This window comes from Harpia harpyja, unplaced genomic scaffold (genome assembly GCF_026419915.1).
Source record: "Harpia harpyja isolate bHarHar1 unplaced genomic scaffold, bHarHar1 primary haplotype scaffold_79, whole genome shotgun sequence".
Classification (NCBI taxonomy): domain Eukaryota; kingdom Metazoa; phylum Chordata; class Aves; order Accipitriformes; family Accipitridae; genus Harpia; species Harpia harpyja.
In genome coordinates this window covers 148,495-175,287 of record NW_026293420.1, presented here as the reverse complement: position 1 = coordinate 175,287, position 26,793 = coordinate 148,495, and the positions used below count along the sequence as shown (strand labels likewise).

General features: G+C 51.3%; 1 protein-coding gene and 1 pseudogene across 3 annotated transcripts in view; both read right to left on the bottom strand.

Annotated features, from left to right (window-relative positions):
* Positions 1–11,625: 11,625 nt before the first annotated feature.
* LOC128138643 (olfactory receptor 2A2-like) lies at positions 11,626–14,464 on the bottom strand (annotated as a pseudogene).
* Positions 14,465–14,517: 53 nt separating this feature from the next.
* Positions 14,518–26,793, bottom strand: part of LOC128138634 (electroneutral sodium bicarbonate exchanger 1-like) — a 151,690-nt gene continuing 139,414 nt past the window's right edge. For 2 of the 3 annotated variants that reach the window (XM_052779817.1, XM_052779816.1), the window contains 20 exons: positions 26,091–26,276; positions 25,894–25,982; positions 25,604–25,761; positions 25,145–25,232; positions 24,494–24,640; positions 24,230–24,321; positions 23,724–23,898; positions 23,454–23,587; positions 22,671–22,916; positions 22,461–22,566; positions 21,370–21,531; positions 20,545–20,658; positions 20,045–20,206; positions 19,181–19,432; positions 18,301–18,369; positions 17,585–17,758; positions 17,347–17,484; positions 16,760–16,863; positions 16,135–16,239; positions 15,143–15,864 (listed from right to left, as the gene is read on the bottom strand). In XM_052779817.1, the coding sequence (XP_052635777.1) occupies positions 16,152–16,239; positions 16,760–16,863; positions 17,347–17,484; positions 17,585–17,758; positions 18,301–18,369; positions 19,181–19,432; positions 20,045–20,206; positions 20,545–20,658; positions 21,370–21,531; positions 22,461–22,566; positions 22,671–22,916; positions 23,454–23,587; positions 23,724–23,898; positions 24,230–24,321; positions 24,494–24,640; positions 25,145–25,232; positions 25,604–25,761; positions 25,894–25,982; positions 26,091–26,276 (2,684 nt within the window). In that variant the 3' untranslated portion in view covers positions 15,143–15,864; positions 16,135–16,151. Of the gene's footprint in view, positions 14,719–15,142; positions 15,865–16,134; positions 16,240–16,759; positions 16,864–17,346; positions 17,485–17,584; positions 17,759–18,300; positions 18,370–19,180; positions 19,433–20,044; positions 20,207–20,544; positions 20,659–21,369; positions 21,532–22,460; positions 22,567–22,670; positions 22,917–23,453; positions 23,588–23,723; positions 23,899–24,229; positions 24,322–24,493; positions 24,641–25,144; positions 25,233–25,603; positions 25,762–25,893; positions 25,983–26,090; positions 26,277–26,793 lie in introns of those variants that run through there. The other variant, XM_052779818.1, reaches the window with a different exon arrangement.

Sequence of the window (26,793 nt, the reverse complement as noted above, 5' to 3'; positions counted from 1 at the left end):
TTGGCCACTCTCGGAAGCCCCTGAGATGGCTCCAGGTTGAGGGAGAACAGGGCTCGGGCATCTTCTGGGAGGCGTGACCAGCCTGTGGGACCAGGAGGCATGTCTTGTTCTCGTGCTCAGGGAATAGCCGATCGCCAGCTCTGGGATCAGGAAGGAATTTTCCCCTGGGGCAGATTGGCACCACCTTCACTGTAAAAAATGTCTGCCTTAGAGCTAGCCTAAATCTACCCTCTTTTAGTGTAAAACCATTCCCTCTTGTCCTATCGCTACAGGTGCTGCTGCAAAGTCTGTCCCCATCTTTCAAATAAGCCCCCTTCAAAGTACTGAAGGGCTGCAGTAAGGTCTCCCTGGAGCCTTCTGTTCTCCAGGATAAACAACCCCAGCTCTCTCAGCCTTTCCTCACAGGAGAGGTGCTCCTCCCTCTGATCATTTTTGTGGCCCTCCTCTGGACCCACTCCACCAGGACCATGTCTTTCTTTTGCTGGGGACTCCGAAGCTGGATGCAGTATGCCAGGTGGGGGTCTCACCAGAGCAGAGTAGAGGGGCTGGATCCCCTCCCTCGACCTGCCAGCCATGCTTCTTTTGATGTGGCCCAGGATACGGTTGGTGTTCTGGATTGCAAGGGCACATTGTCAGCTCATGTCCAGCTCTTCATCCACCAAGTCGTGCATGGGGCTGCACTCAATCACTTCAAACCCCAGCCTGTACTGATACCAGAGACTGCACCAAACTGGGTGCAGTACCATGCCCCTGGCCTTGTTGAACTTGATAAGATACACATAGGCCCACTTCTGCACCCTGTCTGGAGAGGTGGGTGGATCCTGGAGGGCAGAGCTTCCTCAAAAGGACAAAAATCATGTTGGGTAGCTGCCTTGGAGGAGTCTGGCTGTGACCCGAGATCTTTGGTACTTAAAGCAGATGCCAAAAGACTCTGAGAGATACCTGGGAGGAGTCTTGGGTCGATCCCGGAGAAGAGAGCTTCCTCCAAAGGACAAAAAACATCTTGGGTAGCTGCCTTGGAAAAGTCTGGGCCTGACACCTGGGATCTCAGGACCTTAAAAGAGATGTCAAAAGACTCTGGGAGTTACTGGGAGGAGTCACAGGGGGATCCTGGATGGGACAGCTTCCTCCAAAAAAGAAAAAAACCTCAAGGGTGGCTTCCTTGGAGGAGTCTAGGACTGAGACCTGAGATCTTAGGTACATAAAGCAGAGGTCAAAAAACTCTGGGAAGTACCTGGGAAGAGTCTTGGGTCAATCCCAGAGAAAAGAGCTTCCTGCAAAGGAGAAAAATCATCTTGCATAGCCTCCTTCGAGGAGTCTGGGATCGGAGGTCCCTGTAAGAAAAGGCCAAAAGCCTCTGGGAGTTACTGGCAGGAGTCACAGGTGGATCATGTAGGGAAGAGCTTCCTCCAAAAAAGGAAAAAACTCAAGGGTAGCTTCCTTGGAGGAGTCTGGGACTGAGACCTGAGATCTTAGGTATGTAAAGCAGATGTCAAAAGACACTGGGAGATGCCTGGGAGGAGTCTCGGGTGGATCCTGGAGGAAAGAGCTTCCTGCAAAGGAGAAAAATCATCTTGCGTAGCTTCCTTGGAGTCTGGGGCTGCTACCCGGGATCTCAGGTCCCTAAAAGGGAGGTCAAATGCCTCTGGGAGTTACTGGGAGGAGTTACAGGCGGATCCCGTAGGGGAGAGCTTCCTCCCCAAAGGAAAAAACCTGAAGGGTAACTTCCTTGGAGGAGTCTGGGGCTGCTACCTGGAATCTGAGGTCCCTATAAGGAAAGGCCAAAAGCCTCTGGGAGTTACTGGGAGGAGTCACAGGGGGATCCTGGAGGGCAGGATCTTCCTCCAAAAATTTAAAAATCTAAAGGGTAGGTTCCTTGGAGGAGTCTGGGGCTGCTACCTGAGATCTTAGGTACGTAAAGCAGAGGTCAAAAGACTCCGGGAGACACCTGGGAAGAGTCTTGGGTCGATCCTGGAGAGGACAGCTTCCTCCAAAAAAGAAAAAACCTCAACGGTAGCTTCCTTGGAGGAGTCTGAGGCTGAGACCTGAGATCTTAGGTATGTAAAGCAGAGGTTAAAAGACTCTGGGAGATGCCTGGGAGGAGTCTTGGGTCAATCCCGGAGGAGAAAGCTTCCTGCAAATGAGAAAAACCATCTTGGGTAGATTCCTTGGAAGAGTCTGGGGCTGCTACATGGGACTGGAGGTCCCTATAAGAAAAGGCCAAAAGACTCTGGGAGTTACTGGCAGGAACCTTGGGTCTATCCTGGATAGGAGAGGTTCCTCCAAAAAAACCCCCAAAAACCTCAAGGGTAGCTTCCTTGGAGACGTCTGGGGCTGCTACCCGGGATCTCAGGTCCCTAAAAGGGAGGTCAAATGCCTCTGGGAGTTACTGGGAGGAGTTACAGGCGGATCCCGTAGGGGAGAGCTTCCTCCCCAAAGGAAAAAACCTGAAGGGTAGCTTCCTTGGAGGAGTCTGGGGCTGCTACCTGGAATCTCAGGTCCCTACAAGAAAAGGCCAAAAGACTCTGGGAGATGCCTGGAAGGAGTCACAGGGGGATCCTGGAGGGGAGAGCTTCCGCAAAAATAGAAAAATCATCTTGGGTAGCTGTCTTGGAGGAGTCTGGGGCTGCTACATGGGATCTGAGGTCCCTATAAGAAAGGGTCAAAAGACTCTGGGAGTTACTGGGATTAGTCACAGGGGAATGCTGGAGGGGAGACCATCCTCCAAAAAAGAAAAAACCTCACGGGTACCTTCCTCGGAGGAGTCTGGGGCTGCTACCTGAGATCTTACGTTCGTAAACTAGAGGTCAAAACACTCTGGGAGACGCCTGGGAGGAAACCTGGATCGATCCCGGAGGAGAGAGCTTCCTGCAAAAGAGAAAAATCATCTTGGGTGGCTTCCCTGGAGGAGTCTGGGGCTGCTACCTGAGATGTTAGGTACGGAAAGCAGAGGCCAAAAGACTCTGGGAGATGCCTGGGAAGAGTCTCAGGTGGCTGTCGGAGTAGAGATTTCTCTAAAGGAAAAAAAAATGTCTCGAGCTACTTACTTGGAGGAGTCTGGGGCAGGTAGCTGGGATCTCCGGTCCTGAACGCAGAGGTCAAAACACTCTGGGAGACACCTGGGAGGAGCCTTGGGTCAATCCCGGAGGAGAGAGCTTCCTGCAAAGGAGAAAAATCGTCTTGGGTAGCGGCCTTGACGAAATCTGGGGCTGGGCATCCCCTGGGAGGCATGACCAGCCTGTGGGACCCGGAGGCAGGTCTTGCTCACGTGCTCAGGGAATAGCCGATCGCCAGCTCTGGGGTCAGGAAGGAATTTTCCCCCGGGGCAGATTGGCACTGGGCCCCGGGGGTTTTTTGCCTTCCTCTGCAGCACTGAGCAGGACCACTTGTCAGGGCTCCTCCGGTCCGTTGTGGCTAGGTTACTGCCTGCTGCTCGTGCACCACGAAGACGGCCTCTCGTGCCCTGCAGCTGGGGGGAGGAAGGCTTTTTTTCCCCCACAGTGGGCTAGCAAGTGTCCCCGGGGGTTTTTTGCCTTCCTCTGCAGCACCGAGCACGGCCCCTTGTCAGGGCTCCTTTGGGCCGTTCTGGCTAGGTGCCCGCTGCTCGTGGTCCACGAAGGTGGCCCTCGTGCCCCGCATCCGGGGGGAGGAAGCTTTCTGGCTCCCACGGTGGGCTCCAAGGGATGCTCCCGCGGGGTTGCTTCTTGTCCTCTGTAGCACTGAGCACAGCCCCTTGTCAGGGCTCCTCTGGGCCCTTTCGCCTAGGTCCTTGCCTGCTGCTCTTGCACCCCCGAGGCACCGCTCGTGCCCTGGCTCTCTCGGGCTCTCTTGCCCAGCGCAAGTCTGGAGCGGGAGCGAGCTCTGCTCTTCCCTTAGCTCCACTTCCCCAGGGGTTCTGGCTTGGGCAAAACAGCCTGTGCTTGGAAGGGCTCCAGGCTTGCTGCCCCATCAGGAGCTGCCACTTTTCACCTCTCCCTGCATGCAAATCAAGCGCAGGGCCGGCACGAGAGCGCCTTTCATGCATCGTTGGCCAAGAAGCACAGCGGCGGAGCAAGTAGCCGAATGCAAAAATACGCTTTTCACCTCTACCTGTCATACTTTGGAAAATACCCCACGGTACCACACACCTCCTCCTCCTGCTCCTCCTGCTCCTCCTGCTCCTCCTCCTCCTTCTTCTTCTTCTTCTTCTTCTTCTTTGGCGTGTGGTCGGTCCTGATCCTCATTCTTCACGGTCTCACTCTTCAGGATACAGGGACTGCTTGGCCTGTATTCCTGCTGCTACTTTCTGTAGCTCTCTGACTTGCCTTTGCCAGGCTGCAAAGAATGTCTTCTCAAGCTCAAATGAAGAATGCATCAGCCTGCTCTTGGCTACACGGGCACACCGTGTTAATGCTTGTGAGCATCGGCTCTGAAGCAGACTCAGAAAAATAAAAGTAATACCCTGTTTCCACTTGTAACCTTTGTGTCATGTGTCCTTCAAAGTGTTCTGGGAGCTGAAAAGCCCCTGGCGTTTCAGGCAAATAACACTCTCATCGGTATTTGACTCATGGTGAGCACAGGGAACAGAGTAGAATGGAATAGAACAGAACAGAGCAGAATAGAATAGAATAGTTCAGCTGGAAGGAACCTACAACGATCACCTAGTCCAACTACCGCACCATTTCAGGGCTGACCAAAAGTTCCAAGCATGGTATTAAGGGCATTGCCCAAATGCCTCTTCAACACTGACAGGCATGGGGCATCCACCACCTCTCCAGGAAGCCTGTTTCAGGGTGTGACCACCCTCTTGGCAAAGAAATGTCTCCTCACGTCAAGTCCAAACCTCCCCTGACAGTGCAGCAGCAAATGTCCCTTGGTGCGCTGGTAAGGAATGGTGAGGAAACCATGCGTGCTCTCTGCATCTCTGCAGAGTTCCTGCAGAGGGAACCAAACCCCCGTCTTTCACCTCTGGCATCACCACAACCAAAGGAATGTCTGTGGCATAAATGCCCTTATTTACATAGTCTGAAGGTACAGATCAATTTTGGCACCAACGCACAAAATGGCAAGGAGAGTACCTCTCTCAATCTCTCAGTACTCATACTAAATCCTAAAGGAAAAGGAGACTTGCCAGGGTTTGAGGTAAGATCCGAACATCTTCCCACAAACCGAGGTAGGCAAAGAACTCTCGGAAAGCTTCAAGTCACAAAGGAGCTCTGAAGCTTTTACCCCGTGGCTGAAGCGCGTTTTGTATCCCGTATAAACACGGCCAACGGGGGCGTTTAATAGAGAGGCTGCGCAGCTTGGTTTCAAGCTTGCTTTCAGCAGGACAAGGGGATGTGACGGCGACAGCAGCAATGGGCTATTTTGACAGTTTGGAAGAGCTGCCGTTTGCCTGGCTGGGCTTTGGTCACGGATCCAAATGGTCCAGGTCTGAACACCACCAACCTTTCCTTCCACCACACCGGGCTCACCGCCGCGCACTTGTTTCTCAAAGCCTGGCTTACTTCCGCGGCGGGCTGTTGGCACCCACCATCCCAGCCTAGGGCTCTGGCTACACTTTGGCTTGCCTCCAGGCTGCAGCTGCCAAAATCACCCCCCCTTTCTCCCCAGGAAAAGGGCTTGTGTCCAGCCACATCAAGTCCCCGCTCCTCCTGGCTGCGGGGCCGCATAGGCTTTAGCTCTGGCGCAGAGAGGGGACGGCTAATAGGGGCGGTCTCTGCGCTGCACGCTTGGTTTCTGCCATGGCCCGAGAGAAGAGGAACAGCACCAGGCTTGGCCTTGGGAGCCGAGTGGCAGAGCAGGCGTCAGGGACACCCAGCAGCTGGGCCCAGGGCATGGCCACCAAGGGCAGGGAGAGACCCCCGGGCCTCCTGGGCACAGCCACAGCCTGTGGAATGATTGCTGGAGGTGACTTGTCGGCATGACACACGCCCCCCGCCACCCCTCACGGGAAGGTGAACCTCCAGGGTGCAACGCAGTGGACACGGAAAGGATCGGTTCCACGGTAGCTCCCTAAGCAGCATAGCCTAAGCAAATCAACTGACATAGTTTCATCTTCTCTACCTTTCAGAAAATATATTTTACCATCTCAAAGAGGAAATGAGTTAAGAGAAGAGCCTGCACTACTTTCAAACATCTGCACATTGCTGTGAAACTGTGCAAAAGTATAGCACTGAATACATAGTCTTTATCCATATTATTATTATCGACATATGGTGAAGAGGCAAGCAAATTCAGCTTTCGCTTCCAGTGTTACCAGTGCGACTATAAACTCAGAGAACCCCCTGGTAGTTCTGCAGTATCTTCTTCTCCTTTAGTCCCAACGATGCAAACCCAGTTTTGTCTTCAGGAAGAAGTTCATGAAGATCCAAAGTCAATTCACTCAAACAGTAATTGTCCTGAGTGATTCATTAAATAACTTGACTCAAGAAAAATTATCCAGGTCTTTATAACATAGGTAACCTAAAACTGTACCCAAGAAAAGAAGAAATAATGCAATCTGAGGAAAAAGGAAGGAGGTTATATCTTTATAATCTATCAGCTATATCAAGCTGATAGAGGCAGGCACGCCCTTGAGTTAATCTCCTCCCGAGAGTCACAGTTGCACCGGGCTAAGTATTCACAAGCACAGTCATAGCAGAACATTTTCCAATAAAGATTACTTGCTGTTGACACGGAAGTCACGGACACTGCGCACAATCAATATGATCAAGCAGATGCCACTTTATTGCCAAGATAGCTCGGTTTATATGTTCGTTCTAGTTACTGTTCACGCATAAGCAAATTAGAGATTGGTTAGCATGAGCTGTCCACGCGCCTAGTTACACCTAATGATTGCTTATATCAACACTGTACACGCGCATAAACATAAGGCATAATTGGTTGTATTAACTAAAACATGCGAAACTTGTCTCAGTCTAATTGGTCAAGATAAGCTGCCGAATTGAGGTTCTTTGTGCCAAGTTCCCTTTATCGTGGAATGCGCACCTGTGTTCTTCTAACTGGCATCTTTCTTTTTTTGTCTTCTGGTTTATTCTGTTCAAGGCCTTCTAAAGGTGTCTGGAATGCTCTTACTACCGTTAGCTAAATATGTGTCCACAAGCAAAGCGTCCTTGAAGCCTGCTGCCTACAAAACATCCTTGGCTCACAAATTGATCAATTCTATCGAGTCTGGATTGTTCACCATGTGCCCATTACTTTCCAAGTATCCCACAAATCCCTCTTTTTGTTTTTGAACAATCCAGGCTTTAGCCATTGCATTCTGTACCATCCTTCCTAAACAACTGAGTATACAAGGGATAATTAATAACAAGACTACCAATACTAACAAAACAATTCCCAACATTTTTAACAGATCTCTTATCCATCCCATAATTCCCCAATGGGTAAACAGCCTGTCTAACCATCCCAAACCATCACTAACCTGCAGTTTTTGAACTTGGTCCTTCATCATTTGTATAGCTTTATGGATCGATTCAGAGTGATCAGATAAATTCATACAACACATTCCATCTAAATCTTCACAACCGTGACCATGTGCTAGCAATAGAAAATCAATAGCAGCTCGATTCTGCAACATTGCATGCCGTCTTGCACCGCAAACTCAGCTCAGCAATCGGTAGGTGCCAGCTTTACATGGGCGTCCCCATGGAGGCAACGATGGCCTTGCCGTACACCAGCCCGATGCTCTTTGGAAAATCCCGGTATTCATACATTTGCAGAGGAACGTATTTCAGCACACGTGGCCAGCGGGTGCCAAAATCCGCCTTGGTTGCAACATGGGGAGCCTATGACGCATGCGCTCGCTGGCCAGGCGCGCTGCACGAGTCATAGCCATCCTGTCTACTGGTTCATGGGTTTTGTGATGCGGTTGCAATGCACCGAGAATCTTGACCTGTCATGTTGGCCAAGGTGACCTACAAGATCTATGAACACAATTAATTAAACACAGTAAAAGCAACATTATACCTAATAAAATATGCAAGAATAAAAGAAACCCCGATTTTTAACAAAGATACAAACCAACTCCTAAGTCCCCATCCTGCAGCTGAATGCTCTAAGCCAAAATGACAGCTTTCTTAATTGCGTTAAAGCTCTTGCAGCTCCTTCTTGCCTCTGCAGTTCTGTTATCTTGTTTATTAATTGCTCCACTGTCCACGTTCCTCGTGTCCATTGTTTTTCTGGTGGTTCAAAGTCCTTTCATACTGCAGCTGTCACGTACTCCGGCCCACTCATGCTAACTGCGGCCTACTTATGCTAACTCCAAATAATGTCCCCCATTTTCCATGAAATCTCCCACAATTCCCCCTTTTTGTTTTTGTGCAAGCCAAGTTACATGAAATGCTTTTGCAATCATACGTTCAACTATTTTTATAATATATGGTACAATCATTACAACTGCTAATACTACAATTAGAATAATTAAGCCATGCATAAGCAAATCTTTCAACCATCTCGTAATTCTTAAACTTGTTAGTCATCTACTTAACCCTGTGTTAGTTATCGTGAGTCTTTTACTGGGAATCATATTGATATCGGGTGTCAGTAACGTAAGTTGTCCGAGGCTACATGGCCTCCCGTTAAGTTTCGATGGAATTCTCCCTCACGCTCTATCCCCACAAATTAAAAACATCTCCGTAGGTAAAGCAGCTGGAATAGAAAAAAAGCGTGATATTCTGGAATAGATATAGTTACACCAAGCTGTAGCATTTCTATATACAGGCAAAATAGCATTTACATTCTGACCCTTTCGAGTGGTGTTATAGGTGTAATTAAACATCACACAGGCATTCACGATGACTGATCCTAACAACTCTAACTCTTGAGGTTCTTGCATTACTTGAGGCAGGTGTGCATACACCCCATCCCAATTATCGACACAGGATTGTGGGTTAGTACAAAGGGAAAATTCAGGCATTGGATCTGGCCAGGTATCTAGAGGTAACCCCACCAAAGAGGTAGAAAAAGGGTTTTCAGGGGTAGTGACAGAAAGACATATAGCTTCTTGATGCATTATGTTTGCCAAAGTTACCCATACGTTCTGTTTTGGTTGTTGGATCATCCATTCTTCACTTATGTGTGTCACCCATAACAGGCCAAATGCAGTGAGGAGGAGGAAAGTGGGGGGGGAGGGGGGAAGGGGGTGCATCAAAGGATACGGTTGGCGGGTTTTCTCACTTCACAGCAGCCTCCTGCTTCTGTAGGGTTTCCTTTAAGCATATGGTTAGGGAGGCTTGGGAACTATCAGATAGCTGATTAATATCGGCAGTCCCAGGGAGTGGAGCAGAAGTCAAGGGCACAGGAGCAGGCGGACAAGCTCCAAAAGTCTCTCTCGCTGCATTATGTTTTTCTCTCCGCGTTTTTCCTTCGCTTGCGGTGGGAGAGAGAGCAGCAAAAGCAGCCGCAGCCGCAGCACGATCTGCTTTCATTAATTTCCATAAAGTTGTAAGACCTTTAACTTTAGACCCGTCACTAATTTCATGCCATAGGGAGGTTCCGATAGCTTCCCAGGTACTAAGCTCAAAAGCTGTACCCACACTAATTAAAAGGTTTCTGTTCAACGTTTTAAAAGCTAACTCTTGACTGAGTTGTAGAACTTCTATGGCAAATTGTGCCTGCCATCCTGAACTGGCATAAGGACCTGCCCCCAACAACATTTGAGCTTGCACTCCAAACAAAGGATCCCCGTTCTGTCGTGGGATAGCGGCTGCATTTTCACAGGTTGCTTGCCAGTTTTGATAAAATTGAATCTGCTGGGATGGAAGCAGTAACATTTGCACAATCATTTTAGCATCATATGGTGTCAATAAATGTGCAGACAATACATGTTGAATAACAGATTGACTGTATGGTGATTTTAACCCATATTGAGTGACTGCTGCCTTAGCTTCCTTTAAAACTTTCCAGTCTAACGTTCCCCAAACAGAACCCCCATGCGCCCCTGCCACAACTGGAAACGCAGATGGAATAATTTCACCTTCAATTAAAGCATCTCTGATTACCCCCTTCCATCTTTTTGCCGGATCTCCCACCCCACCCCCTGTTAATAAGGTCGCCGGAGGTGGCTGTGGCAAAGGAGCCACGGCACCGATCTCACCCGATATGTCCTGGGAAACACAAGGATTCATTGGAGGTGGTTGCGGGAACGACGAAAATCCTGCGTTGAAGGGTGGTGGAGGTGCAGGAAAAGTTGAAGATGCCGGCTCGGACTTCACCGACGGCTCCAGGCGGGCTTCGAGAGCCTCCAGCCTTTGTAACAGTTCCTTTAGTTGTGGATCCCCCGAACCTATTGCCCGTTCCTCCTTTCCCTCGAGCGGGGATGGGGGAGTGGATGGTGGCAGTGGTGGATACAGGGATGAGGCAACTGGTTTAGGTGATGAAGGACGAGAATTAGAGACTAAGTTGTTTTCCGTCTCTTCTGCTGGTGGCGGTGGAAATTCTGCCAGGCTGTCGGCTTTTTCCAAGGGCTGATCTCTGGGCTCTGGATCTGCTACCGCAGATTTCCTGACTGCACTAGCCCCTGCGCCGGATACACGGGTTGGAACAACGGCTGGAATTTGTGGTGGCACAAAGGTGAAGCTCGCTGGGGATGGCATCCCTTGTGGCCCTTCGGGCTGCAGTGCGGCAAAAGCGGAAGCTGCTGCCGAACGTTCAGCTTTCATATCTTTTAAAGTTTCTATAATTAACTTCCACATGGTGGAATATCTGCTCGCCTCTTTTGAACCCGAACTTATGTTATGCCATAATTCTTGCCCTATCTTTTCCCAAGTAGGAATGGCAAAAGCATCTCCAAAAGTAGGGAGTAAGCTTTTTTCTCTCGCCCATAGTAGCAGGGCTTTCAGGGTAGACGAGTCATAACTTAATCCTCTCGTAGAGAGCATATGTTGGAGGAGCTTAACCACTACTGCCTCTTCCTTGGACATAGTGGACCCCATCTCCTCCCCGGCCGCTCGCCTGATCAGGACGAGATTCCCACGACGGTACCGTTTTTTGGGTTTTTTTTTCCCGAGTGCCGGGGCAGCACTCGCCTACAGCCGGCTTCCGCACCCTCTCTCCGTCGGTTCCTGTCATAGAATTCAACACCGATCCGAGGGTCCCTGTTCGGGCGCCACTTGTTGACGCGGAAGTCACGGACACTGCGCACAATCAATATGATCAAGCAGCTGCCACTTTATTGCCAAGATAGCTCGGTTTATATGTTCATTCTAGTTACTGTTCACGCATAAGCAAATTAGAGATTGGTCAGCATGAGCTGTCCACGCGCCTAGTTACACCTAATAATTGCTTATATCAACACTGTACACGCGCATAAACATAAGGCATAATTGGTTGTATTAACTAAAACATGCGAAACTTGTCTCAGTCTAATTGGTCAAGATAAGCTGCCGAATTGAGGTTCTTTGTGCCAAGTTCCCTTTATCGTGGAATGCGCACCTGTGTTCTTCTAATTGGCATCTTTCTTTTTTTGTCTTCTGGTTTATTCTGTTCACGGCCTTCTAAAGGCATCTGGAATGCTCTTACTACCGTTAGCTAAATATGTGTCCACAAGCAAAGCGTCCTTGAAGCCTGCTGCCTACAAAACATCCTTGGCGCACAAATTGATCAATTCTATCGATCGAGTCTGGATTGTTCACTATGTGCCCATTACTTTCCAAGTATCCCACAGACACCCCCCACGGTCGGGTGGGAGCCACAGGTGGAGAAGGTTCTGTGCCATCCTGGCGCAGAGCGGATGCGCAGAACGGTGGCCAGGATGTCCAGGGAGGAAATCAGGGTTAAGGCTAAAGGGCAGAGGAAGAAGCACACACAAACAGCAAAGATCAGGACTTTATCGGCAGTAGCGGCAGTGCAGGCCAGCTTTAAGACAGCAAGAATTTCACAGGAGAAGTGGACAACCTCGCAGGGGCCACAGAAAGGCAGGTGTAAAGCCAGAGAGGCTTGCAGTGTACCAAATACGAACGCCAAAGCCCACAAAACTGTGGCAAGGGTGAGGCACAGCCTCCAGATCGTGATGAGGGCATAGCGGAGGGGACGGCAGATTGCCACGTAGCGAACAGAAGACATCACGGCCAGCAGCACGCACTCTGTAAGTGCAAAGATTAAATAAAGATGGATCTGCGCCCCACACCCAGCAAAGGAGATGGTTCTGCCTTGTCCAAGGAGGCTCCTTAGCATATGGGGGACATTGCTGGAGGCCTAGCAGATGTCCACGATGGAGAGGTGGCAGAGGAAGAAGTACATGGGGCTGTGGAGGCAGGAGTCCAAGCAGATAAGCAGAAAGACAAGTGCGTTTCCCATCAGAGTGGCAGAGCAGAGGGCAGAGAAAAGGCCAAAGAGGCAGCGATGCAGGGCTGGGGTGCTGCAGAACCCCAGGAGGATGAATTCTGTGACAGTTGTTTCATTCTGCACGCTGTGCTGGAGGTGAGGCAGCACAAACTGCCACCGCGGAGATCTGGAAGGGAAGGAGCAAGGAAAAGGAAAGGAAAAGGAGAGTTTTCCTAAGAATGTTGTGTCCTTTACTCTTTACGCTGCAGCTCCCTTCTCCCTGTTTTTCCCTCTGACTCCAGTGAAAGGTGTGTACTACCCTCACCACGCTGAGCGACGTACATCTGAATTGCAAGCTCCAAGCTCTCTGCAAACTTTGAGCACTTTGACCAATCTCGCACAACTTTGCTGCCTAGCTTGCCCTCGAAGTCTTTCTTCTCCTGGGTTGGTTTGGGGTTTTTTTTGCAGGGGGGGGGGGGGGGAGGGGCAGGGGGTGGTTTTGCTGTTGGAGAAAATAAGATGATGAAGATTGCAGGTGTCGATTAAGGTGAAGTCAGAACAACTTCAAAGCAGCTATTTTAAATTAAGTCCATATTAAAAGGAATGCACAGTTCACAGAATAATTCCAGTTTTACCATTAAACCAACCAGCATTTCCAATCCACTGCTGTGTCCTCTTTACCTTAGTGAAATGCATTCCTATTGAATCCTGCAGTTGCTTGATCCAACTCCCCTTCCCAGCAGGGAGGCTACTGCAGGTCCGGGAAGGTCAGGCAGAACGTCCCCTCGGTTCCTGCTGCGCGGCTGCTCGCCGTTACCAGTTTTGCAGGGTGCTGGTCAAGGTCCCTGGGCATCCCCTGGCACTTGTCTCCACGCAGCTCTCTGGTCTCCAAGATCTGCCGCCACTTCCAGGATATTTCCTCCAGCCAGGATCTTCACCTTTTCCTTCCTGGGTCCCCTTCTTCTTTTCGAGATCCCTTCTTCTTTCTGGGAACCCTTCTTTTTGCCACCACCTCTTCTTTCTGGAACCCCACGCCCCCAGTTTTCCCAATCTAAGCTGTCTATGTGAGCAGTACAATGCCTGATCAGCCTCCTAATTAACGGTTCTGTCTCCTAGCTCTTTATTAACTGTAGGATTCGGGACACGCCACTTTTGCTTATTCCAGGTGTTACCCAAATTTACAACCAGCCCATGCTGGTTGCGTGTAGCAAGAAGCAGGCTTCTGCTTGACGGCTCAGAATTCAGTTTCAGACATTCACACGCACAGACCTTGCCACACACGTGCACCCAGTCACGTGTTGCCTGGGAACATTCACAGTTTCAGCCAGTTTTTTGTCCACGGCCAGGCTTCAGAGGCAGGGCATGGCCACAGAAGCGCATTCCCCCCGTCAGCCTGTGAGGTGAGCAAGGGAGAGTCAATACTTGTCTGGTCTGATACTGAGCCTCATACCCAGACAACGTGGTCCATCCCTGTCCTGGGACAGCCCTGGGAAAAGCCACAGCAGGGTGCTCCCTTGCCTCTGCCTAGGTCACTGGGGTTCCCCTGCCTGCCATTGCTCCTTGGTCCTCCTCTGTGTTTGTGGAGATGAACCTTGAACCACACAACCTAACACCTACAACACCGGGAAAAAGAGAGGCAGCAGAGGGTCCAACGGGGAAGGTCGCTGATGTAAAATGCTCTTTGTGAGAGGCAGCACACCTAGCTCACCTCCTTGCTCCTGAGCTGCTCTATCGGAAGCACTGCGTGCAGGACGCTCTGTTCAACAGGCTGTGTCTGTATCTGACTGCCTTGTCCTTGCTACAGCACCGTGTGCTGGGGGAACGCCACGGAGAGCAAGGAGGACGCTTTTTCCCCAGGAGCAACGGAGGGTGCTCAGCTGAGTGCTGCTGCAGGGGCCAAAGTGGGGCAGGCAGGCAGGGAGGGGAACGCAGGAACGAGGGAGCTGGCAGTAACCGGGCAGTCTGGGAGATGCCCGAGAGGCTCAAGAACCCTGTAAGCACAGGACGAGCTTAGAGGAGGTTCAACGTGAGGCCCTGTAACCACAGGTTAACCATCCCCTCCAGATCTGGACCTTCTCTGGTTCCCGAGTTACCCTGCAGTTTAACAGCCTGGCGCAGAGATCCTGACTGGGAGATCACTGTACCTCCAGCAGTTAGGGATCCACCTAACAGTTAACCTGAGCGGGTGCAGGTCTGTGCTGCGCTGTACGCACAACATGGCCTTCAGGCTGTGTCCCTACACGTGTCCCTTGGCCGCAGGATAAACGGAGCTGGTTGACTGTAACAGAGGAGCCTCCAGGCAGCTCCTGCTTGGTACCAGCGATTACGCCACCTGCGCGGCCCTGCCGTTATCTGAAGCGCAGCAAGAAGTCCGCGTGTGAACATCCTTCATGAATAGAGTTGTTTTCTTCTAAGAAAAGTTGTATAACACCGTGAATGACCAAAAAGGAGGAACTTCTCCACAGGCAGGATCTGTACAGTGTGCCAAGGGAAAATCCACCTGGGGTCTGCCCAATGCTGCATGAACGCAGGGTTCCCAGCATCTGAAGGGACCTCAGATTTACTTGCTACCTATATGCCTCTTCTTGCTGCCTGTATGCCTTCTTCCTGGCTACGCCGCCTCCCAAGATCTTGCCCACCCCCAGCCTACTGGGGGGGGGGGGAATGTTAGAGAGACGGCCTTGATGCTGTGCCAGCACTGCTCAGCCATGGCCAAAACACTGCTGTGTTATCGACAGCTTTCTAGCTACCAGTACAGAGCACAGCACTACGAGGGCTGCTAGGGGGTAAAGGAACTCCAACTCAGCCAGACCCAATACAGAAGGAAAGTGGAGGAACGACAGAGGGGGCAGCCCAGGGACACAGAGCCCCAGGTCTCATCTGGCTGCCCCTGTGACCCTACGGTGTATTCAAAATCAAATACCTGAAGTGCTCCCTTAGATGCAGTTTACAGCCAGGGGACAAGAAGGTGGCAGTTCTGCATTTTGCAGCTCCCAGGCTGATGGCAGAGCCAAAGCGAAAAAAAAAAAAAATCCAAACCAACCAAGAGAGGTAAAACTGGAGCGCAGGGAGCAAATGCTTTTCTTTCACCTTAGGCCAGCTGCTCGGACGCTCTCTATGCTGCCCTGCCACAGAGGGCATCCCTCTCGTACCAGTAAGAGACATAAGAGCGAATTAAAGCCAGGACCCCAAACCAGACCAAAAACCCGGTCGTGATGAAGAAGAAAGTGGAGAAGGCATCAAATATAACAGAAAATGATTTTGGACATTCCCAGTTTACATTTGGAAAAAAGAAAAAAAAAAAAGAGGAGGAATTAGGTATTAAAAGAAGAGCACTGAAGGATAAAGCGGTAGCAGTCCCTCTACCACTGCAAACCCACACCCCCACACGCACGTACGCACACAGACTTAGCACCACCGAACTCCCATTGACTGTGACGTTCACCTCAGCTTGCTGGTTTAGGGATACTGAATGCCTGAAGCACACCAAGGATAACTGAAAACATCTGCATGGCTTTAATGGGAATCCTCCAACTGAAACAAAGCGCCTTCTCCCTCTGTCTGCGTTGGCACATCCCCGAGTCACGCTCTCACTCCTCTCCTTCAAAGTCAAGATTCCTAAACGTGAAAAGCGGGAGTGGGGAAGGGCGAAGGGAAGAGAAAAAGAGGCAGAGCATCATCAGTGGAAGACCTGCCAGCTGCTGCTGATTCCGCCCTGTTCGGGGGACCACCCCAGCAGAGAGGAGCTGGTTTGCATGCCACGGTCCTCACTGCCTGTTCCCAGGGACAGGCCGTTTGCTCAGCCTTGCCGGCCAAAGCACGGGAAAAGCGTAGGCGTGCGCCGTCGCTTGCAGAGGAGCACGGTCACGTTCATGTGCAATCCTTTACCTTTTTCCTCCCTGGATTCAAAGGGTTTCTGTCTTCAAAGTGAGAGCCTTCCATACGGGCGTTTGTGACATTTCATCCAGGATAATCATCTCAGAAGGATCAGTCCTGCAATAAATATTTTACATAGCAATCCATGATTATGGGAACTGATGCCACCAAGGGCATTAGCATCAGCAAGAGGAACAGCGGGGCCCCGAGAATCAAAGCTCCGCATAAGCGTGGGAGGTTTTGCTGGATGAGGAGTTTTGGGAGGCAAGCCGGGGAGCTGCAGAGCAACAGCTCTGTGCAAAGGCTCTTGCTGGGGTTTAGCCCCGGTCTGGGTTCCTAAGCCACTGCTGCTACAGATCACGCCTGCAACTCCTCATGTTTAAGTACGAGGATCTCCAGCTACCGTAAAGGCACTGATGATGCAAGGTTTGGGGGTCAAACGCGAGCGCTGCAGCCACTCTGCTTGGGGTCAGAGCCCTGCGATCACCTCCTGCAGCCCTGCCCCCAAATTTGGTTTTCCCACCAAGCTGCCTGCTGGTTTCTGTGGGATGCCCCACAAAGAGGCAAGTGGAGAAAACTGTGCCAAACCCCTTCAAGCTAATCTTGCCGGGGGTCCTGGCGCTCCGTGGGGCTTTACCTGTCACTGCGTTGCTTTGGGATCTCCAAGTCACTGGTCTTCCCCACGCTCAGCTGAACTGAACTTGCAGCAGCAGCAGCAGCTTCCATCGCCTTCTGGGACTCCTGACATAAAAAGGGACAAATCATGTTCTCTGTCTTTGGTCAAAGTGGAGATAAGCTGAAGGCCCAGCACAAACTTAGCAGTCTGCCCTCCCCTTCTGCCCCTTGGCAGCTATAGGTATTAGTGCAGCAGGGTAAAAACCGTTCACTCCAAAGATTTCGGGGCAGGGGGATTGTGTGTTCAAAACACCATTATGAGCAAATCTTGCCAGCAGCAGCAGCAGCAGCATCACCATCTAATAATAATAATAATAACGATAATGACCTTTGGGGAAAATGACTCGTTTTAAAAATTACACCTGTATTCAAGTGTTCAGCTCACTGCTAATGGAGGAAACAAAGGTTACAACGCGGGATCCAGGCTATTGGGATCTATTTCGATCGAGTGCTGATCTTCCCCCAACGTTTCCAGACAAGCTGTAACAGAAACAGGCAGTCTCACAGCCCGAGGGAGATGTCCAGCCCCGAGGACCCAGCAAGCCTTACCTCTCCTTCTTCTCCGGCTTCATTTCTGCCATCGTCCAACTTCTTCTTCCTTTCTGGCATAAGGTCATCCAGAAAGCTGAGCTCTCGCTTTGAGAAGCAGAAATCCATCGCTTTCCGGACAAAGACGAGAGCCAAAACCTTCACGAATCAGAGGGAAGACGCGGTGAGCTCAGAGACGATGCTACCTCTCGCTCCAACGCTGCAAACACCCCCGCTGCCGAGCGGCAGCAGCTCTTACCATCAGGGGAAAGATGATGGCAGCACGGGACACCTTGATGGTCCAGAGCAGCACGAGGCAGATCAGCTGGATCGCCGTGAAGAAATGCACCTTTCGCAAGGGCACGTGCCGCAGGTAGATGAAATCCGGCTGGTGTTTCGCCGGCATCCAAACCAGCTTCAAGCGATCAAAGAACTGCAAAATAAAAGGGAAAGCTTGCCACCTTGGGACTGTGGCAAGTTTCTGGCCCCCTCGAGACGGGGAGGCAGTTTGCAGCATCTCGCTTGCCGTCAGAAATCCTGGATCCCACCACGTTCCTCCTGGGAGCAGCACCCATTTTCCCTTCGCTCCATCTATCAACCGGCTTGCCCCTGAGAGCTGCCCACCAAATGGCAACTATTCCACCTCATTCCATTATTAGCATTTTTTGGCCCACTGAATCCCCCAGCGAGGATTTCCACCAGTGGTAGAAACTGCCTTCCCTTTGCACTGAATTCCCCCGCTTTCACGTAACCAAACACTGACCTGCCCGAAACCCTGAAACAGAGCGCGCTGAACTTGCCTGGTCCTCCCAGCCCTATATACCTCCTGTGCCTCCACCGATCTTTTTCTTACACAAAAGAGTTTCATTGCTTGCTCTGGGAGAAGTTTCTCCCATGCCACTGCTTTTTTCCCTGCTGCTATGGAGACAAAATACCAGGGAGCCGACATGCTGCACGCTGTAAAAGAGTCCATACCTGAATTCCTCTGAGCGACGACACACCCATGTAGAGAAAGACGCCATAAAGCACAGGCATTGGTATAAACTGGGGGAAAAAGAAAAAAAAAAAAAGAAAAAAGAATGCAATCGTTTCTTTTTCTGTGTTGCATTTTCAGTATTATTACCACCCTCTTCCAAAGGCACTGCCTAAAATTGCTTGAAGCTTTCCAGTTTCCATTCAGGGTTAGAGATGGGTCAGATTTTAACCATTAAAGATTTTGTGCGCACGAGTGAGCTAAGGCTCTGCTTTAGGCTGAACTTTGGAGTTACCTCTCATCAGAATAATCCTATTTTCCAGAAAGGTTGGAGGAAAATAGGCCATTTCACCCGTGCTACCCTATGCCGCATTCTGTGGTGGTAGAAAACCACTTCTGCCTGTTCTTGGGGCAACAGGCAAAGGCCACATGCCTCCTTTTAGCCTAGAGACGAGATTACTTTGTGGGAGGAACGTGCAAGGAAGCCCACGGGGATGACTTGAGTGTGTTTAGCTCCTGGGAACGGCTGTTGCGGGGCATTTGGGGAGCAAATTGCAACCAGTAAAGGGCTGCCTGTTTGAAAGAGAGCAGATGTGCTGGTCTGAATACGCTCAACTGTAACCCATAAACATGGGTGGGCCTGAAAGACACCCCAAAATTAAAGCAGTTGCGTTGCTCGCTCGCCTCGAGCACACCAAACGGGGGCCTGAAGGGCTGCAAAGCGTAACCGAGGCTGGTTCCCACCGTGGGTCAAGCCCCAAGGGTTGGGATCACCTCCTCCTCCGCTCCACAACTAACTCCTCAGGCCTGCAGAGAGGGGACTGTTTTTCTGTAACCTCCAACAAGCTCGTGGTTGTTGGGTGGGTTGCATTTTCCTCTCACCTTTAACACGGAAGTGAAGAAGACGGAGCAGCCCATGAGCACAAAGATCAGCAAGCCGGTGACTCTCTGCTCTCGTATCCCCAGAAACTTGAGTTGTTCTCCTGGAGCTGAGCAGTCAGACTCTACTTTGAGGCTATTCACGTGGGTGATGGACAGCACGGTCGCAGCCACAAACCAGGGCAGCCCCATCACAGAGCACACCCCGAGCATCACGGCCACCATGAAAAGGTCCAGGTGGTACCCGCATCCTTTCTGCAGGCAGGAAAACAAGAAACAGAGCATCCCATAGCACAAGAGCAAGGACAACGTCGCAAGTCAGACTCAAACCCTGCTCGAGCACAATGCAACTTCTTCAGAATTTAAAACAAGAAATGGAAACAACTAAGGGTGTATGCAGGCTTTGCACAAGCACCTGGCATGACAATCTGGCAGGAGTTCAGACACAATGGATATGGGGAGCTTGTGCGATACATACTTCTCCAAAAAAAAAAAAAAACCACCCAACCCAAAACCACCAAACCATTTTTTTTCACTCACAAAGAAAATTCTACCACTTGCAAGGAAGGTGTGACTCTGAGTTATCCCTGGCAGCGCATCAAAACAATTCATTCCCCGCAGCTGCTGCTGCCATTTTAAAACAAAAGCGCGCTTCTATATTGCTCCAAGATTAATTTGCTCCTCCAAAAGGTTGTTCATCTGAACTGCCCTGTCACTTGCTCCCTGCATCATCATTAATCCAGGAAAGCATCCTGCCACGCAATGTCCCAGACCAATGCCTTCAGAAAGCATTGGGATTAAGAGCTTCTCCCCAGACCTGCAGCCCAGAAGGGGCTGGGGCTGGGGTCATCTCTTGCAGCCCCTTACCTTCAGCTTGTGCTCCTTCCTGTTCACAATAACGGCACTGATCTGCTGGTCCATGAATATCAAGATGGTGCAGAGCAGAGCTGGGATGAGCGCAGCCAACACCGTCCACCAAGGGTTGGGTCCTATGGGGTTGATGAACCACCCACGGTCGTCTCTGGTAGGCTGCAACAAAGCCCACACATCAGCATCGTCTCCCAGCCCAGGCACTCCGCTGGCTTTCATTTTCCCCTCCGTCCCTGTGTCAGAGCACCTCCCAGCCCTGGCTTCATGTCACCCTCTCCCGTGGGCTTCAGCAGTGCCAGTGTCCTCTTTGCAAGCACCTCTAGATACTTCTCCTCTAGGTATCTAGTTTGGGGGCCATCTTCTCGTTTCCAGAAGGAAGCAAGGCACTTGGAGGTGGAAGAGGAGATGGTCACACCACCAGCATCTCCTCCAGACTCAGCCTTGCCCTGCCCCGGCATCACCTTGTGGCACCCCCACGTGCCGAAACACCCCATTACCTTGAACGCGTGGGGGACGTGGAGCTTCGGCGATGGGATCCCAACCACGAAGTCAAGGAGCACCATGATGACGATGGTGAGGAAAACAGCAAAGTCGCTCACTGTGGACCGTACCTGGGGCAAGAAACCAGAGGTGAGAGGGGCATGGCAAACAGGGCCGTAACTGGAGATGCAAGAGTTGCAGACATCCACAACGTTACGGCTGGTTAACCAAATCCCACCACCCCTCTGAGCACATGCAGCCTAATCCCTTGCTTAGATACTGTTGCTGTGTTTGTCCCTGTGAGATCTGGTGTCAGACAATAAAAAAAGGTTAATTAGGCGGACAAGGGTTGGTTTAAGTCAAAACCTAAAAATAATAATAATATTAAAAATAAGAAAACAGATGTCTGCCACTACAACTACACTCACAGCTACAGTGGCAACAAGGCACTGAGGCATCCTTCATTCCTCAAAAGGAAGCTGCTCATTTGAATCTACTTTCCGCTCGAGCGCATAATGCACAGAAGGTAGGGGAAAAAAAAATAAACCACAACCCCAAACCCCAAAACTTTGGGAAACCTGACTTCCTACTACCTGAGGGGAAAAAAAAAATTAAACCCAAACCCCATCAGTCTGGGGCAGGTCGCGAGGCAGGTGGGAAATGCTACGATGATCTTGCACTCATGGAAATCAGTGCGGGACATCCAAGCTCTTGGAGAGCTTGCCTGCAAGGCCAACGTTTCCCAGCTTGACCAAGGGGTGGCAAATACTGCTTAGTGCTCCAGGAAAGCCATTTTGGGAAACGAGTGTGGAGATGGACGCTGGCCACCATCTTCTACCTACTCTGGTTGGAAAGTAGCGGCTGGTTTTAAACTTCTTCAAGAAGCTTGACAGGGCAAAGGTGGCGAAGAAGAGGATGCAGCACCAGAAGAACACATCAGGCGTGTAGGGGCCGTCGCGTCCACAGGCAGGTCCTTGAAACTCCCCATGCAAATACCGACATTCCTGGAGAAACAGAGCGTCAGGACACAAAGGCAGTGCACGGGCGGCACGGAAACCTCGCACAGCTAGGGGGTTTGGAGGATCTTGGTCCAAGATCCACGACCCTGTAACTGCTCCTGCCAATGGAGATTTGTATCTAATGAGCAGCAGCAGCTGAACAAGTGACACCTCGAACTACACAGCGGAGAAATGAGATGTGAGGGGACACCATACCACACACCCTCGGCACATCCTCTGCCTGCCGTTCGAGCAATCGTGGCTAAAGAAGACACCAGAGGGGAGGGAAACACTGGAAACTCTTGGGGATAGAGAGAGAGGGAACAGGGAAGGAGGGCTAAAGACAACCATGGTAGGAAAGGAGGAGAAGAGACAGATCGTCCCTTCCCAGGGGAGGGCTCGCAGAACCTGGCCAAGAGGGGATGAAGGCCACCATAAGAGCCTGCCGTCCTAGGCCTGGGCTCTGCTTCCAGCAACAACAGCCTGAGAGGCTGCTCAGACATGCAAATTTATGCATGTACCTACAGACAGCACTGAATAAGAAAGCAAGGCCTGCAGTTACTAGGAAGGAGTACATTAAGGAGGCCAATTACTACTTTTCAAGCATGAACTTAAGTCCTACAACTACTTCTACAATAATCAAACCACCCACTACTTAACCTTGCTCCCAGGCAGAAATACTGTCCTGCAACAGGGTTGAGGGGGACACTTGCTACCCACAACGTTGGGGACCAGGTAGACTGGACAAGGTGGACTCTCCTCCCCAGGACCAAGCGGGTTAAAACCACACGCTAGATTTAAGCAAGGACTTTTCCGAGCAGCACTAGCACAGTCTGAAGCCCATCATCCCCTGAAGGGCTCTGACTTTTGCACCATGCAAATGCCCCTGGACCCCACGGCCACGGCGCGAGGAAGCAGTGGCTCGGGGCACTTACGGTCACCGTGAGGTTTTCCCAGGCGATGCCAGACACGTCGATCTTGTTGCTCGCCCAGAAACGCAGGGTTTCGTTGCTGGGATGGGTCGGTGCCTCACACTTACAGCTGGGAGGAGAGAAGCCAAGACAGGGGTAAGGGAAAGGCGACGGAGGTGCAGCCCGGAGCTCCTGCCAAGGGGCAGCAGCTTTCTCAGGGGGAAAAAAACCCACTAGTAGCTGGTGAGGAAGTCCAGCTTGCTGTGCGTGTGCACAGGGTAGGTGTCTCGCAGGTGACTCAGCTTCTCCAGAGCCTCGTAGATGAAGATGATGCAGATGAGGGAGGCAAAGGCTTCTTCCGTGAAGCGGGTGACGTAGCACACCAAACAGCTGGCGTCGGTGGCCACCAGCACTATGCACAAGAAGGCGGTCCACAGCCCAATGCACGCCCGCAGAGACAGATAGGAGAGCGTGTACTCCCTGGGAAAGCAAAAGGAAACAAAGGCTGGAAAGGCCAGCAAGAGGCCCTGAGCCATGCCTGCCTTCGGGGAAAACGGGGAGCAATTTTGGAGCGTGCCAAGGCTGCGGATGGGAAATGCAGTTTCCATGTACTACTACAGAGAGCCTCGGGGCTGTGGTGCAGGGTGTAGACCCACAGGAGGAGAGGCCCATTATTTAATTACCACTGCTTAACAAGGATCTTGTGTTAACACCTTGGAGGCTGCTTGAGGTCAGGTCCCTCTTGTGCCAGGTGGGGCTCTCCCACATCACCCTGATGCCCTAACACTGAAACCAGCTGGGTTTGCACCCAGTCACCTGCTGCCAGCAAGCTGGGGCTTAATAATAAACCTTATGGCAATAAGGGTGGTTTATCTCCCATCCAAGCCATTGCAACAAAAGGACTGTCACTAAAATCTAGCAACCACCCCTAAGAAAAAGAAAAGAAAAGCATCTTTTCTCCATCACTGCCGCCTTCTGAAGGCTCTCGCAGCACCCAGCTGCGGCAGCCAGCCTTACTTGCAGAATTTGTAGAGGATCTTCTCAAACACGAGGACGGGTCCGGTGCTGCCGAGGATGGTGAGAGGTTGGCCGGCAAAGAGGGAATACACCACGCCGGCCATGGATGCGCCCAGCAGCGACTCCATGGCACTCTGTCCGGGGAAGAGAGGCAGCAGTGAGTAAATAAATCATCAGGGAGAAACAAAAACTAACGCAAATTCACTGCAGCAAGGACTTTGGCCTGAGTTTTATCCTCCCCCATGCCCCCCAACAGAGAGAGGTGCTCACTATGTGGCCATTGGTCGCCTCCCCCAGCAGTCCCCCAAAGGTGATGACAGGGGACATGCAGGCACAGTAGAGGAAGAGGAAGGACGCCAGGCACTGCAGGCTCAGACCATCCCGGAAGTCGCTCCAGAACCACGGGGCTTTCCGCTTCACATCCAGGGTCAAACCTCCAAAGAGCCTGCAGGCAGGAAAAAGAAGAGAGTCTGCTCTCTTGGAAGAACACGTTGACTTTTCTTTGCTGCAGAAGGGCAATCACAAGCAGAGAGTAACTTCCATGGCTAAAAAGAAGCACTCTCCTTCATCCCAAAGCAAGGAAACCTGCGTGCAATGGTGATGCTGCGGCTGAGCCCAGCTGCCCAGACCTCCCACCTGCCCAGCCCAGGGGACCAAGCTGGTAATGTGGAGCCCCTTCACTGAACCAGCTAACCCCAAAAACCTGCTAGAAGGGAAGGCGCATGCTCGGATTTGAGAGGCAAACAGAAAAAAACCCAAACTGTTAAAGCTCCCACCTCCCCGTCCGCTGCAGTTCAGGGCCACCGTGTTTCTCCAGCGTGCTGGGAGAAGCACTGTCATCAAGAGCTCCTGGCATCTTCCTTTTTTCCTGTTAAAATGGAAGTAAGATAAAGCTATGGATTTGTAACCACTGGCTTGTTTTGCTTCTGGTCTGGCTCTGTGACTGTGTCGGAGTGGGACCTCGTGAATTTGGGCACCTGAACAGCATCCACAGCCATCCTGCCCGTCCCCCTCGTGCCTCCCGCCGACGCGGCACCCACCTGCGAAGGGACGTTTTTCGGGGGCTCGATTCGGATCGATGGATCCCACTCTCCTGGCGGCAAGACCGTGACCTGATCCAGGAACTCGTCGATGCCAGCCACGAGGTCAGCCCCGTTCTTGGCTTTATAGGCAACGTCACGGAAAACCTGCCAATAGAAGACAACCTGGTGAGAGGACAACCCAGCTCGGATGTCCTAACCAGTGCAATAAGCTCTTGGCTAAACGCAAGGTTTTCTCCCCCAAATTTCCTGCTGGAAAGGGCAGGAAATATTCCCCCAAAAGGAAAAATCTGTGCATCACGGCATTTGTAATCATCTCCCCCACGAGGCCCCCGTCCCCCATGGCACACCATACCCTTCTGCTTAAAGAGCAAGAGAAGTTTTACTGGCCCTGGCAATGCCACCGCTGGGGACAGCGTGCTGGGGACCCCGGGGAGAAGGATGAGGTGCAGGATGCACCCCGGGTGGATTTCAGCCTCCAGGATGGGGGGTGATGCAAATCCGTGTGTTTGCTTTGGGGTGAGAAAGAGGGCTGGGCTATTTGGACAGCTGCGGGCAGCTGGGACAGCAAATCCTCTTCCTCACTACTTCAGAGACAGGGAGAGCTGAAGAGAGGCAAAAATGACCCGGAGCTATCTCATCTTGTCGCACCTCATCCGTCATGATAGTGGCCATGGACCTGCCGATCTCGTGGTACTGATGGCCTTTTCCTTCTGGTCCAAGCAAAACAAACAGGAACCTGGGCAAGAAAAACAAAATGAGAGAGAGAAGAAGGTGTCCTTGCTCCAAGAGCACCCAAGGAAAGCCCTGGGAGCTCCCAGCCCAGAGCGTGGCTCAAGACGGGACACGTAGGCTCAGCGACGCCGCGATGAATTTGAAATTCTTCAAAACCGACGGCTAATTTAATTTGGGGGCCAACTTTCATTAAAATTGGCTGATGGGTTTAAAAGCTACAGCAGGGAACGGAGAAACGAAGGCGAGGAGATGGGGGGGGGGGAACGTGCTTGCTCCCACTAGCCTTGTTCCCTTGGGACACCAAACTGATGCCTGCAACTTGACGTTTGGTTGGGTGTCTTTTTTACGGAAAAAATTTGTGCTTCTCATTCGCACCTTGTTGGGATGGGAACTTCCGTCATGCCTGAGAGGAGGACAGCCGGGCTCAGGCGGACAAATGCCACGACGGGCTGGTGAAGGAACTCCAGCTCTCCTACGAGCACGTTGGATGCTTCAGCCCCGGTGGGAATTTTCTTCATGAAGTGCAGCTCCGCCTGGGCACAACAAGCGATTTTCAGGCAATTACCCCAAAAGCAAAGCCCACAGCGCTCTGCAGCACACTCTGCAGCCAAGTTTGCAAGAGCAAATCTGGCCCTAAAGGCGTAAGAAAGCTACGAGTGTCTCACCTTGCTTAAATCCATTGCTCTGCTCTCATGGTTCACCCCATCTTTAGCTTCTGCAGCGGTGGGAGAAGGACAAGGGGTGATTGTTTGGGCTGGTAGGAAAAAGAAAGACACTCAGAGAGATGGACAAGGAGCAACTGGGATGCTTCTCCTTTGCCTGGACAAGTCTAATGGGGCCAAAGCCCTGCAGAAACCCTCACCTGGCTTGTAGAGGAGGTGCAGGTCTGACTGCCTCTTGCTCACATCAGCAAATGAGCAGACAACGGGGAGAAGGTTGGTTGTCTTCTCGTTCTGATGGTGGTGCTTCCTCAAAAGGACTTCTCGAACTTGCGCCCGCACGTGCTCGTCAAACTCCGTGGACTGTTCTTGCTGGGCCAGGATCATATCTGAGGATGGCAAAGGGAAACGAAGCCATCAGAGCAGAAACCCCAACAAGTCCCCACCCCCAAAGCCCCCAGGGAAGGCTGTGCCACACAGGCTGCACCCTAACGCAGGCTCAGCCTTGCATAGCAAGGCCTTTTAATAATCTTCAGCCTTTGCAGCGAAAACGAGAGTTTTCTTTTGCTAAAAAACATCATCCAAGTGCTTATTCATCATTCCGCTACGATAAATATTTCCCATTCTAAATAATGCAATTTTCTTGCCCAACCTGGCCTTTCTGACTCTACACGTTTACCCACATTATAAGCAATCTATAGCACAGACGTTCCCAGAGTTTCCCGGGCTGATCGAGTGCAATTTGCCGAGCCCAGGGAGAAACGTGCTAAGAACGGCTCCGACTTCTCCAGCCCTTGAAAGGGCTGAATGGAGACCTGCCGCCAGCCAAAGATAACTTCTCCAAAGCGGCTTTTGCAATTAACTTCAAGTATCTTCCCCACAGGAATACACTGCTTGGTCATCGCC